General features: G+C 35.9%; 1 protein-coding gene across 1 annotated transcript in view; it reads left to right on the forward strand.

The window, feature by feature from the left end:
• Window positions 1–19100, forward strand: part of LOC111047366 (titin) — a 57749-nt gene extending 38649 nt beyond the window's left edge. Inside the window, exons 8-11 of the mRNA XM_039438158.1 lie at window positions 48–173; window positions 2762–3041; window positions 5394–5531; window positions 14482–19100. Coding sequence (XP_039294092.1) covers window positions 48–173; window positions 2762–3041; window positions 5394–5531; window positions 14482–16099 — 2162 coding nt within the window. The 3' untranslated portion in view covers window positions 16100–19100. The remainder of the gene's footprint in view (window positions 1–47; window positions 174–2761; window positions 3042–5393; window positions 5532–14481) is intronic.
• Window positions 19101–19333: the final 233 nt, after the last annotated feature.

Below are 19333 nucleotides of genomic sequence, written 5' to 3' on the forward strand. Positions count from 1 at the left end.
ACTCGCTCTCATGAAAAATGTTGATAATTTATTTGATTTGTTTTCAGGACTGATTGCTGTGAAAAGCTCGGATATTCTAGACATAATGTTCGCCGATTTCCAAGACAAATACGAAGAATTTAGAAAGCAAATCAGAGATAAGCAAGCTCGGGAGCTTTCGTCCAAACATAAAGGTATGGTGGGTTTGATGGCTATTATTATTTTTCAGTTTTCTGTATAAATTAATAAATAAATAATGGTTCTATAGTTTTCTGTATAAATAAGTAATAGTTCTCTCAGCCGGTTCAGCCGGTTCGGAATCTTCTGGTTCTGTGTTGATGGAGTGTAATTAGAAACTAAAACTCCAATCAGCCGCCATTTTTTATACAAGTATCATAGAACATTTTTATCGATGCTATCTTTCTTGTTTTGAAAAGGCATTTAAAATGATGTACCACACAATGGGCCATATGAATAAAGTTGAGCATTTGCTTATACTTCTAAAATATGGAGCATTTGCTTCATTTTCTATGAATAAACGTGAGCAAAACCTTTTGCTCATGCTCATCAAAAACATAGTTTGAGCATTTGCTCAAAAGTAAAAGCTTTTGCTCAAAATTGTATGAATAAACTAGAGCATTTGCTCAACTTTTGAAGCAAATGCTTCAAAAAAAGTGAGTCTAGTCTAGAGCAGCTTATCACCTTTTGCTCATAGTAAAATGGCTCAACTAATTCGTATGAGGAAGAGGAAAGGAAACTATACCAGATACGATCACAACCAATAGTTAAGAACTATAAAACTCTTTTTAGATTCAACCATGATATATATATCACCATTATCCCTACAAAAGAATAAATACAAAAAATAGCTGTACCTACCTGTTATAAAGATAGCCATCACAAAATAGGTAATAGGCATTTAAGAAGATGAGAGTGTAGACGATTATAAGAATGCTGAAGATTATTATAGATATGACATTTTTTCACGCTATTATTTCAAAATTTCAAACTCAACTAACCTAAAACTCTAATCATTAATAGAAAACAGAGCAGACGATGCAAACACAAGCGGTGCACCCTACTTGAATATTTAGCGCTTCCGTGAGCTATAAAAACAAAGTAAGGCTACAAAAGCGAATCAGCTGATGAAAAATCTTTAAAATACATGAGCATTTGCTCCAGAGTTCAGGAGCATAAGATAAGAGTATAAGGTAAAGCTTATTCATATAAAAATGAGCAAATGCTTTTGCTTCTACCTTTTGCTCATGAGCAAAACCTTATGCTCCATGCTCTTGCTCATGAGCATTTGCTCTGGTTTCATTCATATGGGCCATTGAGTCTTTATATTTGAAATATTCGAGTTGCAAACCCTAAGTCACCCTCTTATGAGGGGTTGAAATTCAGTTAGGCGAAAGGTGGCGTATTCGACCAATAACTTATCCTGAAAGTTACAGTATTATATCTACAACAGTCTTCAACTTATTGTTGGGTTCCCATACATATGACTCACTATGTATACTAGAAATAGGTACTCCAAGTGTATTTAAATGGATACTTTCATTCATAAAAAATATAACTTTTCTGAATCTTACAATTCGTTTTATTAAGTTTTTTAGAATGGAAATTATTATGCCGCACCCTTTTTTAGAACTATAGCAATATTTTGTAGCACTGCACTCTATAGGAGCAAAGCTGGAATCTAAGGTTTGCAAAGTCTATAGTGATAAAATCTAATCTAATAAAGAAAACACAGTCATTGCCACGGTTTAGCGTGAATTTGACTGCAATTTTGATCGTTTCTTCAGCCGCGTTCACGATCTTGCGGCTATGCATATTAAAACCACTATGCATATTAAGAAATATATATTTACTAGCCGTCAGGCTCGCTTCGCTCGCCATATCCGTCTAGCCAGGGGGCTCCGCCCCCTGGACCCCGACTGGATCGTCCAAGAATGAGATCATTTTTCATTTGAGCATACTTCATTCCATCAGAAAGTCAAAGTACTTCCTCGCTCGATTCAATCACCGATTGAATAATTTTAATTATTTAGTGCAGGGTGGAAAACTTCGTTAGGAGTAGGATAATATTATGAAAATTATTGTACTCCACTCTAGCCTTTAAAATTTTCCCACCTCAGCTAAACCTGTGTAATAAAATTTTTGAATATATTTCCATCAATTATAGAAAAAGGTGAGAAAACGCAAAAACGCTGGAAAAACGCAGATTTTGTGGCGTATCTTTTACGTTATTTCAAATTCCTTCTAACACATTATTACACCCCAGCTGAGCTTCTGTAGTAAATTTGAACAATTTTTGTTCATTTGTTCTCGATAAATCTGAGAAAAAGCAAAAAACGCTGGAAAAACGCAGATTTTGGGCGTATCTCTGGCGTTATTGCAAATTCCTTCTATCACAACATCATTACACCCTAGCTGAGCTTCTGTACTAAATTTGAACATTTTCTGTTCATTTGTTCTCGATAAAGCTGAGAAAACGCTGGAAAAACGCAGATTTTTGTCGTATCTTTGGAAATTTTTCCAAATCCGTTCTTAGTGCGCCTCTAAAGGGCCAACTGAACATACCTACTAAATTTGAACGTTTTTGGTCCGGTAGATTTTTAGTTCTGCGAGTGAGTGAGTCAGTCAGTCAGTGAGTGAGTGCCATTTCGCTTTTATATATTGATTGAAACATATGATTATTATTTCTTCAGCCGCATTCACAAGCATGTATATTAAAAACTAGTATTATTACTGTTAAACATATAATTATTCATTTTCTCAGCGGCATTCACGAGCCTGCTCCAGGACAAGCGGAAGTTTGAGAACCGCGTGTTGGACGCTAAGACGGAAGCGATGCAAGCGGTTGCCGCGTGGAACAGCCGCCTGAATCGCACGCGACAGGAGACGCGGCGGTCTGTGTTGGATCTGCAGAGCTGCATCGTTCACTATCCGCGCAGTGTGGGGCTGAAACGGAGTCAGAGCGGAGTCAATGAACCGCCACGGAAAGTGGGCCACTATCCGGTGGTCATGGTGGCCGGACAGTTTTGCGACAATTACAAGAGGTAAGTGACTAATTATTTATTATTTACTAATTTTTTTTCTCCTCCTTTTCCATCTTCTACTCTTTTTATCTTCCTGGACCATCTCCTCCTATCATTCTTCTCCACCTCCTCCTCCTAATTCTTCTTCTTTTTTTCTTCCTGCATCATTAATCTTTTCCTCCTTCTCCAACTTATTACTTTCCTTGCCCTATTACCATAGGTAAGGAAAGTATTGCTTTCCGAAAAAAAATTGAGGTACCCCAATTTCTAAATTTCTATACTTTTCAAGGTCCCCTGAGTCCAAAAAAGTGGTTATTGGGTATTGGTCTGTATGTGTGTGTGTGTGTGTGTGTGTGTGTGTGTGTGTGTGTGTTGTGTGTGTGTGTGTGTGTGTGTGTGTATGTGCGTCTGTGTACACGATATCTCATCTCCCAATAATTAACGGAATGACTTGAAATTTGGAACTTAAGGTCCTTCCCCTATAAGTATCCGACACGAACAATTTCGATCGAATGCTATTCAAGATGGTGGCGAAAATGGCGAAAATGTTATCAAAAACCGGGTTTCTCGCAATTTTCTCGAAAACGGCTCCAACGATTTTGATTAAATTTATACCTGAAATAGTCATCGATAAGCTCTATCAACTGCCACAAGTCCCATATCTGTAAAAATTTCAGGAGCTCCGCCCCATCAATGCAGATAGATTCCCAATTATCAGGCTTCAGATACAATTGAAACAAAAAAAATCAAGTGGAGTAGATTGAGCATGAAAATCTCTACAATTAATTTTCAGTAACATTTTCACCTAAAATTGAAAATAAGCTTTAAATTCGAGAAAATGTGATTATTCAATTGCAAATTATTGTTGATTCTATTAAATCAGTCACTATGAAGAGATAGCAGACCTCATGTGTGTCTCCAGCGTTATTGCCCTGTCACCAGCTGGCTCAAATCTTTGTTTAGGTTTTTCGTGATTTTCTCGGAAACGGCTCCAACGATTTTGATCAAATTCATACCTAAAATAGTTATCGATAAGCTCTATCAACTGCCACAAGTCCCATATCTGTAAAAATTTCAGGAGCTCCGCCCCATCAATGCAGATAGATTCCCAATTATCAGGCTTCAGATACAATTTAAACAAAAAAATCTAGTGGAAAAGATTGAGCATGAAAATCTCTACAATTAATTTTCAGTAACATTTTCACCTAAAATTGAAAATAGCTCGAAATTCGAGAAAATGTGATCAGTTGAAATAAACGAATCTTTATTGATGTAGGAGCCCTACCTGTGCTGACGTCACAGGAATGCACTACGGCTTAGTTTACGGAGGTAGTGGCTTTTCTCGAAATAAATTTACTAGTAGTTCTGCGAACAGTAGACCTCGCTCATGAATAGCCTACAACTTTCAAGCTAATGAGAAGGGCCATTAAGAAAGTACACTATATTGTGAAGATTTATCCATGTCATCTATTATTTTCTCCATTGAAAGTGCTAAAGACATTGTTTCCAGGGACACCGGACTTATAAATGTCTCTCAAGGAGGTACCTTCATATCGTCCCCATATTTACAATATTACAACTTTTCTAACAATAAATTAATTACAAGAAATCGGTCAACTGACAGAAAAATGGAATATGCAGTAGGCAATTTAGACGATGAATCGTCTCACAGACGATACTGAGACGGAAATGATTCTAAAATGATTTTGATGGGTTTGTTGGTGACAATGATAGGAGGTTGCTAATGATGTTTTTCATGAAAAGTGGATTCAATGTTATGGCTTTGTTATGCCTATGCAGAATGTTCATGCTCACAAGTCGGTTTCCGATCTCATACTAAAACGAAAACAAGAGCTAACTAACTAAGCTGTGATGTCGGTTCGGTAGGTCTAGAAACTATTCATCTATGAAACAGGGAAATATCGTGTTGAAAAGGGAAGAAATGGTGCAATCAAGTGAGAAGTTTTCTTCAATTAATAAATACAGTATGATTTGGAGCGGCTCAGACGTTTCAAGGCTCACCGCTGACAACTCTTGTCCACTATCGATAGCATTCCAACGATACCATTCATTCAATACAGCACATTTTAGAGCGGCACAATTTATATTAAAACCGGAGGTCTTATCAAAAATCGTTACACATACGTTTCTGCGCCTTGTTTCAAAGAACTTGTATACCAAATTTCATCCAAATCGGACAATAACTGCGACTATAATTGCGGTACAAACAAACAGACAAAAGCCGATTGAGTTGATACTAAGACATCAGCTTCGCTTCGGTCAATAATATTCGCTACATCTTGGTGTTATCATCGTGGAATAAATTGATGAAAAGTAATCAGTATTGAATAAAAAAATATTTTTTTGTTGCAGATACACGCCGAACGAGCTGAAGTATTTCCCCCTGAACACGGTGATCTATGGACCAATGAAACCCAACCAACGCTTTGGAGGCGGGTCTGATGGAAGCCAGTCTGATTCCGACGATTCCAGTTCTTCCGATGACTCTAGGTAATTGACAACTTATTTCAAACAGTATTAACTATGTGATCCGTGGATTTGTATTTTGAAATTAATTAATCTGATAAATTCAAAATTATTGTAGTACTGTACATACATTTTTTGGACTCAAAATAGTGTGTTCGAATTGAATTAAGCCTATCACTTACATAACCTCCTTTACCTCCTCATATTCTTCTTCTCCATCTCCACCTCCTCCTTCTTCACGCTCCTGACAAGCGCGACAAAAATTCAGCACGTCTGAGACGCCCGTGTAGTTTGAGCCTTACAGGAGGCTGTGGTTTATAACTGTGTGAGGTCTATCATTCACAGAACTACTAGTTCTTTGCGAAAACTCAAATATACAGTCGAATATCAAGAGTTTATTCCGACACTGAAGATGACACCGTAGGTGTTGAATCATGTTTGTTCTTTTCTCGAAATAAATTATTATATTCGACTACATCTTGGTTTTCCAATCATTGTGCTTTTCCAGTACCTCCGTAAACTAAGCCGTAGTGCATTCGTGTGACGTCAGCACAGGTAGGGCTCCTACACCAATAATAACACTAGCTGATGTAGATCAGCTGAAATAATAGTATATTTCGCACCTAGGGCCGAAAATGAGACTTTTCCGGCTCGAAATCGGTTTTTAAGTCCGAGGCCGTAGGCCGAGGACTAGAAAAGATTGAGAGCCGCAAAAACATTTTTGCCCATGGTGAGAACGTTATTTTTCGCCACACAGAAAAATAAACAATATAAATATGTGAATAATTGTTTATTAGGCACTTCCAAAAGCAAAACAGGAAGATCATAGGTCTAGCAAATCTGAGGTAATCTGAATATCAGGAAATTGTCCAAGTATTTTTATTTTTTATTCTGATTTGTCTAGATAACCTAAAAGATTATGTTCAATTATGTAAGAGGTTGAGTTTATACTTTTTATTCTTCCAAATGACAATAAGATGATATAAATGTTTTGATTCTTGAATAATAAACACAAATAATGAAAAGTTTTTTGATCAGCTGTTTTAGCACACTTGAAATTTGGCCAATCTGAATGTCAACGTCAACAATGCTTGTTGTTGTTGTTGACTTCGGAAGTTAGGTTAGAAGTTCTATCCTACTCTGAAAATCGAATTTGAATAGTTTATAATGTATATCTTATCTGTATTTTATTCATCCAAATAAAATGATAGTATCTTATTGCAGAATACTTATTCAATTCTAGAAGCATAAACTGATTCCGTTTCATAAACCATTTTGTAAACACGTTCACATCAAATCAGAATCAGCTGACTTCAAGGTTATTTTACAGCCCTAGGGCCGTAAAACTTTTACCGGCCTGGTCAGAAAACAATCATTTTCGGCCTCCATATGACGCACGAAAACCAGCTCATTACATCCAAGTGGGGCGAAAACGAATTTTTATTGATGTAGGAGCCCTACCTGTGCTGACGTCACACGAATGCACTACGGCTTAGTTTACGGAGGTAGTGGCTTTTCTCGAAATAAATGTATAATATTCGCTACATCTTGGTGTTGTCATCGTGGAATAAATTGATGAAAAGTGATCAGTATTGAATGAAAAATGATTTTTTTGTTGCAGATACACGCCGAACGAGCTGAAGTATTTCCCCCTGAACACGGTGATCTATGGACCAATGAAACCCAACCAACGCTTTGGAGGCGGGTCTGATGGAAGCCAGTCTGATTCCGACGATTCCAGTTCTTCCGATGACTCTAGGTAATTGACAACTTATTTCAAACAGTATTAACTATGTGATCCGTGGATTTGTATTTTGAAATTAATTAATCTGATAAATTCAAAATTATTCAATCAATTATAAATTATGGAATCCTGGCCTGGGGTGGAGCATCCTCGTTCACTTTGAGAGCTGTCGGAATTGCACAGCGAGCAATCATAAAGACTTGTTTGAACCAGGATTATCAAGAATTTCAATTTCAATTTTATTTGGAATTCTACAACCAAGATTAGTTAGCAATTGCAATAGATTTAATAGTCATTACATATGCCACATTCTTTATAGAAATATACCCGCCTACATAAAGCAAATAGAACCCCTTAGCCTTAACATATACAAACGATTTTTAAATATGTGGTTATTTGAAACAGGCAGGGATGTCGCTGATCAGCTCATCTACTCCTCTTACCGATTTTGATACTATGTATATATTTTTCTTGTATTCATCATCATATGAATGAATTAGATAAAAATCTTATCTATCATCATCATATATATGAAAGTATATATATCATCAATATATTGCTCATAATTTATCATTGTTCAAGTTCTAAATTTTATTTTGTGTGCCATGTTGAAGCTATATACCATAATAGTTATATTGTACTACTTCAATTCAAAACATATACTTTCTCCACTACATTTAATCAACTTTTATTTTTCAAATTATACTGTATTGTAAATATAATTTTCAAATTATCAAGTTGTTTTTCATTAGAACTCTTTCCCCACACACAGACTTGTCTATGTGGGGAAAATTCACAAGTATTTATATTATTTATTCATGTGTACTGTATTTGTAATGATTTCTGTGAATAAACTCAATTTGAATTTGAATTGTAGTACATACATTTTTTGGAATCAAAATAGTGTGTTCGAATTGAATTAAGCCTATCATTAACAAAGACTGTGTATCCCAAATTAAGGTTTGAAGCAGTTTTGGGCGAATGCCTGGTCAATCATGTTGTGGTTGTTCTATAGTGAGGTCGACGTTATAATGGCAGTATTTGATTAACATTGGGGTTGCTATCCTTGTCTATCATTCGACAAAGCAGATAGCGAAAGTATCAAATCATGGTGTTATTGTGTATCAAGTTGAGATGATACTGTATCACATTATGGTGATGCTGTATCATATTGTGTTGATACTGTATCATGTTGTGGTTGTTGTCTTGTTCTATAGTGTATTCCACGTTATAATGGCAGTATTTGATTGGTGTTGCTATCCTTGTCTATCATTCGAACAAAACAGATAGCGAATGTATCATAATGATGTTGTGTATCAAGTTGAGATGATACTGTATCATGTTGTGGTTGTTGTTCTTGTTCTATAGTGAGGTCGACGTTATAATGGCAGTATTTGATTAACATTGGGGTTGCTATCCTTGTCTATCATTCGACAAAGCAGATAGCGAAAGTATCAAATCATGGTGTTATTGTGTATCAAGTTGAGATGATACTGTATCACATTATGGTGATGCTGTATCATATTGTGTTGATACTCTATCATGTTGTGGTTGTTGCCTTGTTCTATAGTGTATTCCACGTTATAATGGCCGTATTTGATTGGTGTTGCTATCCTTGTCTATCATTCGAACAAAACAGATAGCGAATGTATCATAATGATGTTGTGTATCAAGTTGAGATGATACTGTATCTTGTTGTGGTTGTTGTTCTTGTTCTATAGTGAGGTCGACGTTATAATGGCAGTATTTGATTAACATTGGGGTTGCTATCCTTGTCTATCATTCGATAAAGCAGATAGCAAAAGTATCAAATCATGGTGTTATTGTGTATCAAGTTGAGATGATACTGTATCATGTTGTGGTTGTTGTTCTTGTTCTATAGTGAGGTCGACGTTATAATGGCAGTATTTGATTAACATTGGGGTTGCTATCCTTGTCTATCATTCGATAAAGCAGAAAGCGAAAGTATCAAATCATGGTGTTATTGTGTATCAAGTTGAGATGATACTGTATCACATTATGGTGATGCTGTGTCATATTGTGTTGATACTGTATCAAGTTGTGGTTGTTGTTTTGTTCTATAGTGAGGTCCACGTTATTCAAATAATATTAGAATTTTAGAATTATAACATGGGTATAATTTGTGGATTTAAGTGGAATTTTTAATATTTTTTTGTAATTGTGAAGAAAGATTTTTGTTTGGATTCGTACTTTGAAATTAATTAATCTGATAAATTCAAAATTATTGTAGTACATACATTTTTTGGACTCAAAATAGTGTGTTCGAATTGAATTATCATTTACATAACCTCTAGACTGTGTATCCCAAATTAAGGTTTGAAGCAGTTTTGGGCGAATGCCTGTTGTTTTTACCTGCATTGTATCTATTGTTCATTGTCTAGTGGATATAGTAGTACTTGTGTAGCAGTCTAGAAGTCCCGCGTTCAAACCTGGATATGAACCAAAGTATTTAGTCTGGTCACTCCCGTTTTATCGGATAGGCACGTTTAACTGTCGGTCCCGACGTTCCAGTTCTTCGGATGACTCTAGGTAATAAAAATCTCAAACTTATTATAAATCATGTGATCCGTGGTCTAGTGGATATGGGCTTGCGTGCTAGCTAGTACCCTAGAGGTCCCGGTTTCAAACCCGGTTATGAACCAAAGTTTTTAGTCAGTTACTCACGAAAAAATCTGGTGTGGCGCACTCACACAACTTTCCTTGCCGTTATGAAAATTGATCACCTGACACTAGTGTTCCCGCGCACATCAAGTCTACTATTCAAAGATTTGAGCCAGCTGGTGACAGGGCAATAACGCTGGAGACATACGAGGTCTGCTATCTCTTCATAGTGAATCATTTAATAGAATCAGCAGTTGCCAACAGTTTGCAATTGGATAATCACATTTTCTCGAATTTCGAGCTTATTTTTAATTTTAGGTGAAAATGTTACTGAACATTAATTGTAGAGACTCACATGCTCAATCTATTCCACTCAAAATTTTTTGATTAAATTGTATCTGAAGCCTGATAATTGAGAATCTAAAATCAAACTTTGCATAGATGGAGCGGAGCTCCTGAAATTTTTACAGATATGGGACTTGTGGCAGTTGATAGAGCTTATCGATGACTATTTCAGGTATAACTTTAATCGAAATCGTTGGAGCCGTTTTCGAGAAAATCGCGAAAAACCCTGTTTTTGACAACATTTTCGCTATTTTAGCCGCCATCTTGAATCGCATTTGATCGAAATTGTTCGTGTCGGATCCTTATATTGTAAGGACCTTACGTTCCAAATTTCAAGTCATTCCGTTAATTGGGAGATGAGATATCGTGTACACAGACGCACATACACTCAAACACACACACACACACACACACACACACACACACAAACACACATACAGACCAATACCCAAAAACCACTTTTTTGGACTCAGGGGACCTTGAAACGTATAGAAATTTAGAAATTGGGGTACCTTAATTTTTTTCGGAAAGCAATACTTTCCTTACCTATGGTAATAGGGCAAGGAAAGTAAAAATTGATTTCCGGTCTGGAACAAGGGAAAATGGGGCTAAATTAAACAGATTCCGAAAGGCGTGCTGTGCTGCAACCACTGATTAATCACTCGAAAACTAGATCTCAACGGCGGACGCACGCTTCTCGCTGTTCCAACGCATTATGGTGACTGACCTGTGCAAGAACAAAACTTTTAGAGCCGGTTCCCGAGCTCGGGATTTAGCTAAGTTCTAGACTTTAACCGGCTTTAAACTCTGGAGTCAGAAAATTGGCTCTCAGAGTCAGAGCGTTAACGTAGTCGAGGACTCAAATAGACCCTGGAGTTTAGAGATCACGTTAGAGTTTATAATTTCGCTTTCTCAGTGAAGGGCTTATAAGTCCAGAACTTGAATTAGATTCTCGCCTCTTTCCGAGTCAAGGATTTATCAAAAATCGTCAAGTCCAGAACTTGAAACAGCGTGACTTTAAACCCTCGACTGGGTAGGGTTTAAATTTAAGTTCTAGACTTAACGGAGCAAACACAATTCAGTTATTGTTTTGGAGTAGATGAATAGCCAAATAAATGTCATGGAACTCCTAAATTATTTGAATTAGTCCATCTACATTCATAATTAATAGTTTGCAAGTTTATTTTGGAATAAAGTTCTTCATAATAATATTATGCGTAAAAAACTAACCTTATTTTACGACTGTGACATAACCTAGAAATGTTCAAGGAAGATAATACAAGGATTGCCTTGGAATGGCCATCATCACATCTCCCAATGTGAATATTATTAATCAATGGCATATTCTACATATTAATAATAATATAACAATAATAAATTATTATTCCAGTTTTTTTTTCAAAACAAATACGTTTTCCAACTCGATAGGTAGCATACCAACATTTTTATTCTTAAATCAATGGCAAGGATCAATGATAAATAATAGCATAACGTAAAATGAAATGTTTATTTTTTTATTCATGTTTCAAAAGGTTAGGTTTTGCTTTGAATTTATAGATCTAGCCTACACAATAATCGAAACGTATTTTCACAAAATAATTATTGTTAAAAAACAGTTTGGAGAGCATTTGTATTATCTCGCTGCAATACAGCTGTTTTGCTATAGGCCTAATGCCAACAATACAACCACAAAATATTGAGAATTTCCCTCATGTTTACTGCGTTAAAGTCCTGGACTCAAATGAGTCCAAAACTTAATAGACCCCGGAGTTTAGAACATAAATCCGTGACTCAGATAGTTGATTTAGACCCGAGAGCTTATTTTAGTCCTGGACTCTGTAAGTCCAGAACTTATAGATCCCGAGCTCGGAAACCGGCCCTAAAACGACCCCTCTCGAAAGTGACTACTAGCACTCCGCTATGTCATCAACTAACTCGAATAGGCGCATTTCAAAAAAAGGAGATTGTGATGCCGCACCCTGTATTATGTAAATTCATCCAAAATTTCGCTGTATTGCAAGCTTTTATATCTATAAGCCAGTATATATTGTTATCCGCATAAATAAAACACTCAATCAATCAATACTGTGCCGTTCTTACAATCTCACCCGGCCAAAAAAGTAAACACAGTAGTTAACAAAACATCGGCTCGAAATTTGGAACAGAAACGAACTGTAGCATGTGATATCTTCTTATGCTATATTTTCTCTATGACAATACTCCACGTTAATATGAAACTGAACTGAATAATATCATAGAGAAACAATAGCGTAAGTAGATATCCCATGGTATAGGTCGTTTATGTCGCAACTTTTACTGTTATCTCAAGCTGATTACTGTAGATTATTGTCAATTTTTACTGTTTTGTTAGGGTGATATTGTATGAACGGCAAAATTTGAGAGACTACCAGCGTCACACAGCTGCATAGGAAAGAACTACGTGGACTATCGGCTTGAGATAACAGTAAAAGTTGCGATATAAACGCCCTATACCATGGGATATCTACTTATGCTATCGTTTCTCTATGATAATATATAGTAGTCGACTTGAGTTAACAACAAATTGGCTTGAAGTTTGGAATATAAACGACCTACACCATGGGATATCTTCTAATGTTATCTTTTCTCTACAGTGTTAGTAACCACCGTATATCATGGGATATATTTACTTACGATACAAATGACACTGATGTAATAACATCGGTAGATAAAACTAGTACCTAGTTCTGTGAACAGTAGACCTCGCGCTCAGTAAGTTTACATTGACCTGTTGTTATGTTTTCTCAAAAAGTAATAAATAATTTATCAATTTAAAATGTCTAGAAAAATTCCGAAATAAACATAGAGCTTTCTGTCCTATCGTACCGTGACGTGTCGTCCCAGAATGTGAGTGTGAGCGCTGTTATCAGGTCTGGCTGCAACTGTCTACAACGTTGATGGAAAGATACATTTTCAAGGTGTTCGATGTTTTTGAACGGGTAGTATTATAGTCCACTAGACAGCTGATCTATCTATATATAAAAGTGAAATGGCACTCACTCACTGACTGACTGACTGACTCACTCACTCACTCACTCACTCACTCGCAGAACTAAAAATCTACCGGACCAAAAACGTTCAAATTTGGTAGGTATGTTCAGTTGGCCCTTTAGAGGCGCACTAAGAAATCTTTTGGCAATATTTTAACTCTAAGGGTTGTTTTTAAAGGTTTAAAGTTTGTCTTTTAGCATGTATATTCTTCTTCTCCCAATCTCTTAATTATAATTGAAATTTCCATATCATATGTTACTATAGAACTATAATCTAGATAGAGTACCTCTTCGAAACAGTTGTTAACTGGCAACTAAATTAATAATTTTGTCAGGTTGGCATTAAGTTGAGTTGACTTTGTTAGGTTGGCATCAAGTTGAAGATTTAAATGCATTTATCGCGGAGAAATTGATTAGGCACTGCTCCTTCAATCCTGGGAATATTATATTACTAGCCGTCAGGCTTGCTTCGCTCGCCATATCCGTTTAGCCAGACGTTTAGTCTGGACCCCCGACTGGATTGTCCTAACATATGATAAAACGCTCAAATTAAAAATGCAGGCGAGCGAAGCGAGCCTGCTGATCTTATTTTTTTGGACGATCCAGTCGGGGGTCCAGGGGGCGGAGCCCCCTGGCTAGACGGATATGGCGAGCGAAGCGAGCCTGACGGCTAGTGATGAATATATTCTAAATTCAAATTCAAATTAAGTCTGATATCTACGGTAATATTGGCGTTCGAAGGAGACTTCTTTTCCTTTAGTATTTCCCTTAAAATGCAAAATTTCAAAAAACCGTATGTATACGTCGACGCGAAATTCAAAAAGGAACATACCTGTCAAATTTCATGAAAATCTATTGATGCGTTTCGCTGTAAATGCGGAACATAAATATAAACATAAAGAGAAATGCAAAACCGTCGACTTGAATCTTAAGCTGGGTTTACACCAAAGTTATTAACAAAATGTTAATAACTTAATCCTTAAAGATTCTATTGGATTGAACGGAACTTGACAAACACATATGTTCATCATGTGTATGATAAGTTATGTTCAATCTAATAGAATCTATAAGGATTAAGTTATTAACATTTTGTTAATAACTTTGGTGTAAACGCAGCTTTAGACCTCACTTCGCTCGGTCAATAATAAGGTAGTCCTTGGTCTTCCAAATTTGGGTGATGACTTAGTCCAAGATATCTTCTTATGCTAACTTTTCTCTATGTTTGTGGTTGCAGCGACTCATCAAGCGACAGCAGCGACGCAGATAGCGACGCTTCGGGCGACGAGTCGCGCGACTCGAAAGACGCGACTGCAGCCGCGGGAGGTGCGGCGACCAACGGCGAGACGCACTGCAAGATGTGCGGCGGCGACAAGACGCGCAACAAACAGGACAACCCCGAAGTGCTCATCAACTGCGCTCAGTGCACGAAAAGCAGTCAGTTGCTACCTTTCAATCACCGTCTTCCCACCGTCCTATTGAGTAATATTAGTAATGTAAGGACCCCGGTCAAGGTCACCAACTCTTCCTCGCTCTCAAAACTGCTTGGGGCGTCACCGTCGTCCGCCAAACGTATCAAAACCGAGAACGGCGGGGCCGATACACCCAAATCTGGCGGTTTCAGAGGGAATAACGGGTCGGATTCCACCCCAAAACCTGGTTTAGTTAGAGGGAAAACTGAGGTTAGCGGAATGGATCCTTCCTTGCCGAAACCTGGCGTAGCTCGAGTTCTGGGAACACAGATGGCCAGGGTTCAGGGGAAACTTCAGGAAGTACAAGGTGTGAAAGTTTTGGGTTCCCAGAGAGTTGGCTTTTTGGGGAAAACCCAGGGAACTTCCAGGGTTGGTACACAGGTTGTGAAACCTGTGGGAACTTCTGGTTTGGGGACACAAATAGTGAAACCTGTGCGAACACAAATTGTAAAATCCGTGGGGACGTCTGGTGTGGGAACACAAATTGTAGAACCCCAGGGACCGACTGTCTTGGGAACACAAATAGTGAAACCGCAGGAGGTACCTAGTACAAACGTTTTGGGGACGCATATTTTGAAACCCCAGGAAGAGTCACAAACCCAGTCAGGTAGTAATACAGTAGGAAGCCAGATGGTAAAACCCCAGGAAGAAACAGGTATCAACGAACAAATCACCCAGGAAAGTAGCCAAAGTATTAATGTTCTGGGGACCCCGGTTGAGAAACCACAAGAAGTAACAAATATGGACGTTCAGGGTGTTGGAAATGAAGTCCTGAAAACTGAAGAGATGTCCGAAGTTTTGGGGACCAATGGTGCAAAACCTGAGGAACACTCAAGTGGTGAAGCTCAAGGGTTGATTGTTGATGAACTGAGTAGTGATGCTCAAGAAATTAGAAAACCGGACGAGGCTGAAACTGTTGAGGCGATTCAAAGTATTCTAGGGGAATCACAGGGTGTTGTAAGTCAAGATGTGGAAAGTATGGAGGTTGATGAAAGTGAGGCACAGAGTGATGAGGCTCAGGAAAGTCAAAAAGTTGAGGAAAGTGAAATGGTTGTAGATCAGGAAACACCGAGTGTTGATCAGGGAAGTCAGAATGTTGAAACTCAGGAAACATCCAGTGGCAAAGTCCAGGAAACTGATGAAAATCCAAGTATTGATAACCAGAGGGTTGACGTTGAAGAAACCCTGGCTGTTAAGGTTGATGAGACACAGAATATTGAAGTTCAAGGATCTCAGAATGTTGATTCTCAGCAGACTAAGCCGTTGTCTGAACAGATTGTAAGTAGCGAAAGTGATACACTGCAGTCAAATACTGTTAGCTCCGGCAGTACTGTCGATTCAGTTGATGGAGTGGATACAGTCAGTAGTACAGTTGAAAATTAAACAGTAAAGATTTTTTGTAAGTTTGGGAATAATCAGGTATTGTCTTTATAGATGTATAGATGCAGATTGGCCTGCAATTTGAGTATTCCGTTCCATTTTTCTATTATTAATTAGGTGTATTTCTTGTCAAACTGTGGTCTCATTCTATAGAAGTGGGAGATGATTCTCTAAATTATCTAGGAATAAATAATTAATTATCTGAGGAATATAATTTACTGGAGGAATCCATTTATCAACGAGCTTGAATTCTCTTGTTAGGGTGCTACTGCTTTGTAATTACTGTTGTCAAGTAATATTGGTCCCTACTAAAATATTCACAGTAATATTGAATTCAGTTTAAAATTAATCAATTATTGAGTCAATTTAAAAATAAATTCGCATAAAACTAATTCATTGATACGCGTATATTTAACAAGTAGCAGATATTATTTGATAAAGAGCTATCATATTATATCGGTTCTCCCAGTTTAGAGTATGAAATTATTTCCGCTAAATCAAGATATGTTTTTTAAGTTTATAATTATTGCAAGACTAGTAATTTAATCACTATTAGATGTAGATGTAGGTAAATTTGAAATAATATTGTCAATGTTTTGTAGTCACTACTATGATTATCCTAAAACAAATTAATATAATGTTGGTTAAGATTGATCCATTGAATCAATTATGAATAAAGGGTATTTTTCAATATAATATTACAGAAATAACACGTTATAATAATTATAATATTGTAAAACGCAAGGAAGTTTCCGTATTACTCGGCCTAATATGTTGTTAACTAACAACTAACGAGATTTGAACTTTACATGCGTCAATTTGCTTTTTTAATATGAAAAAGCCTAGAATTTCTATAATAGATGGAGTTACTCGATCAATCAGTTGATTCAATTTCAACGACTTCAAAAAATGCGTTTTTTAAAACTGTAGAAAAGATAGATCACGCTGTAGGTTATCATATTTAACTATGTAACAGATTAGGTATATTGTTAAACTTAACGTCTGAGTGCCGGTTGCACAAAAGCCGGTTAAATTGTAATCGGGATTAATTCTACGAGAACCAATCAGTGAAGCCGTCTTATCAAAAAGGCCTTCTCTGATTGGTTCTCGTGAAATTAATCACGGTTAAATTTCAAGCGGCTTTCGTGCAACCGGGTCTGAGAAGATTTTAAGCTGAACGTCTTGAAATATAAATAATATTGATCACATTCAGCTATGATTTATAGGAGAGAATGAATTATTGGAGATTTTAGGCAAATGTTTACCAAGTTGAACATTGTCTTGCAGTCTAAAAAACCTACTAAATACGTTTTTAATCCGAATTTATTTTTCACAGAGGTAACTTTTCTAAAGATATTTTTGTAATGTAAAACGGTAAATTTAGCAGACATAAACTATTCGAATATGTTTACAACGTATCTTTACAACTTCCTCAACGAAAATTGATGTTAAATCATAACGTTATCATAACTTTAGCTCTATCGGTGGTGTTAAAAGTTGAGTAAATTATTGGTGTTGATTCCGTATTGAATGTAATAAGTAAACATATAACTTATAATCGTTCCAAGTTGGTATATCAATGTGTGTTTCAAAATATTGAATGTGGAGTTTTCATCGTGCATCAATGTTGTAGATAAGCATTTGTATAACTACTGCTAAATTTTCAGCTCTTTGATTATTATCTCTGGGTATATTTTTTATTCATATTGATGAAACTTTAAAATTACAACCAGAAGGTAGAACTTAATCTATTTGGGTATGTTTCACCATTGACAAACAAGCAATAATTATGTTTGATGTATTCTATAAATTTGAAACTAATCAACTTTCATATGGTAAGATTTTTAGGTATCACCTATGTTCACAAACATTCATATTGTGAGATATTGTAATACTAATTCATTACTATCTGAATACTGTAATTTCCTCCAAAAATTAGTGAAAAGTTTGTGAATATCATAAGAATATTTATTTGATGCAATCTATGATCACATTGTTCATAAGAGAAGAGTATTGTACTTGCCTAGTCCTCTAAATATTCTTGATCTATTATTTTCTTTACGAACGTTGACTTGTATGAAAAGATGGCCTCCCATTTTCCTTCGTGATCTATTATAATTGCATAGTTTTCATGTATATTACCTAGTGATCTGGTTATCAATGTTGTTAGTGAATTATGTATTGTAAATAATTTTCTATTCCGATTCAAAAATACTTTTCAAAACTAATATATCAAAAAATATTTATCTCATATAATGATAACAATCATGTTCACTTTCTTGTCAGAACCAAAAACAAAATGCATTCTAATAATTTACCTTCATTTGTGAACATCTAAAGAATGTATTTATCTCAGTTTAGTACTTGCTCTTATGTAAAAAGAATGAATTTTTTTGTTTACATTTTATATTTCAGAATGCTGTATGGGTGTTAGTGAATGAGAGATTTATTTTTGTTCTTCCAACTCAATTATGAAAATGATTGGAAATTATGTTCCCAGTTTTCAGTATTATTCAATATTTTGTACTTATCAAGGATTTGGCTCTATTATGAAAGAGGTTTAGGAAAAATTTGGTATAGTTTGAATGGTGGAATGAAAAATATCGGTTGGAAGATTTCTTCAGGTTTTTCTTCAGGTTTAATCAATTATTAATATTCAGTTAGCTGTTTCAATCATCCCTATGTAATATCAGATTTACCATAATTATTATATTTACTCAAAGTATGTGGGTTATCGTATACGATTTTTCATATAATTTTTGGGATTCATACCATCATGTCTGTATACTGATTCCTAATCTATAAATTGACAATGAAGTCTCAGAAAAATATCCTCTGTTTAAAATTCAAAACCTACAAAATACCAAGAGGTTTATAATTTTTATAATGGGAGAAATTTATCCTTCGATTTGGTTGGTTTTATGAGATGTTATACAGCTATCGAACTAGATTAAGAGATGTTCGAAATGTTTCTATTAATAAAATTATTTTTTATATTTGTGAATTTTGTTTTTCATTCATAAACACAACCATATCCTTGTCTCGTCCATTCACTTACACCCATATAAGTGTTTCAAGTATCAGGATATTTTTGCAAAATAATAGCAAAAGCGAAAAAGTTTCAACTCGATTCATACAAAATGCAATCATTACACTGTCGTAAAATTGGTTTTCCAGCATAATTATTTATAGTTTTCACATATTTCTTTTATTCTTAAGCATATAGAATATGTGAAC

This window comes from Nilaparvata lugens, chromosome 11 (assembly GCF_014356525.2).
Source record: "Nilaparvata lugens isolate BPH chromosome 11, ASM1435652v1, whole genome shotgun sequence".
Taxonomy (NCBI): Eukaryota; Metazoa; Arthropoda; class Insecta; order Hemiptera; family Delphacidae; genus Nilaparvata; species Nilaparvata lugens.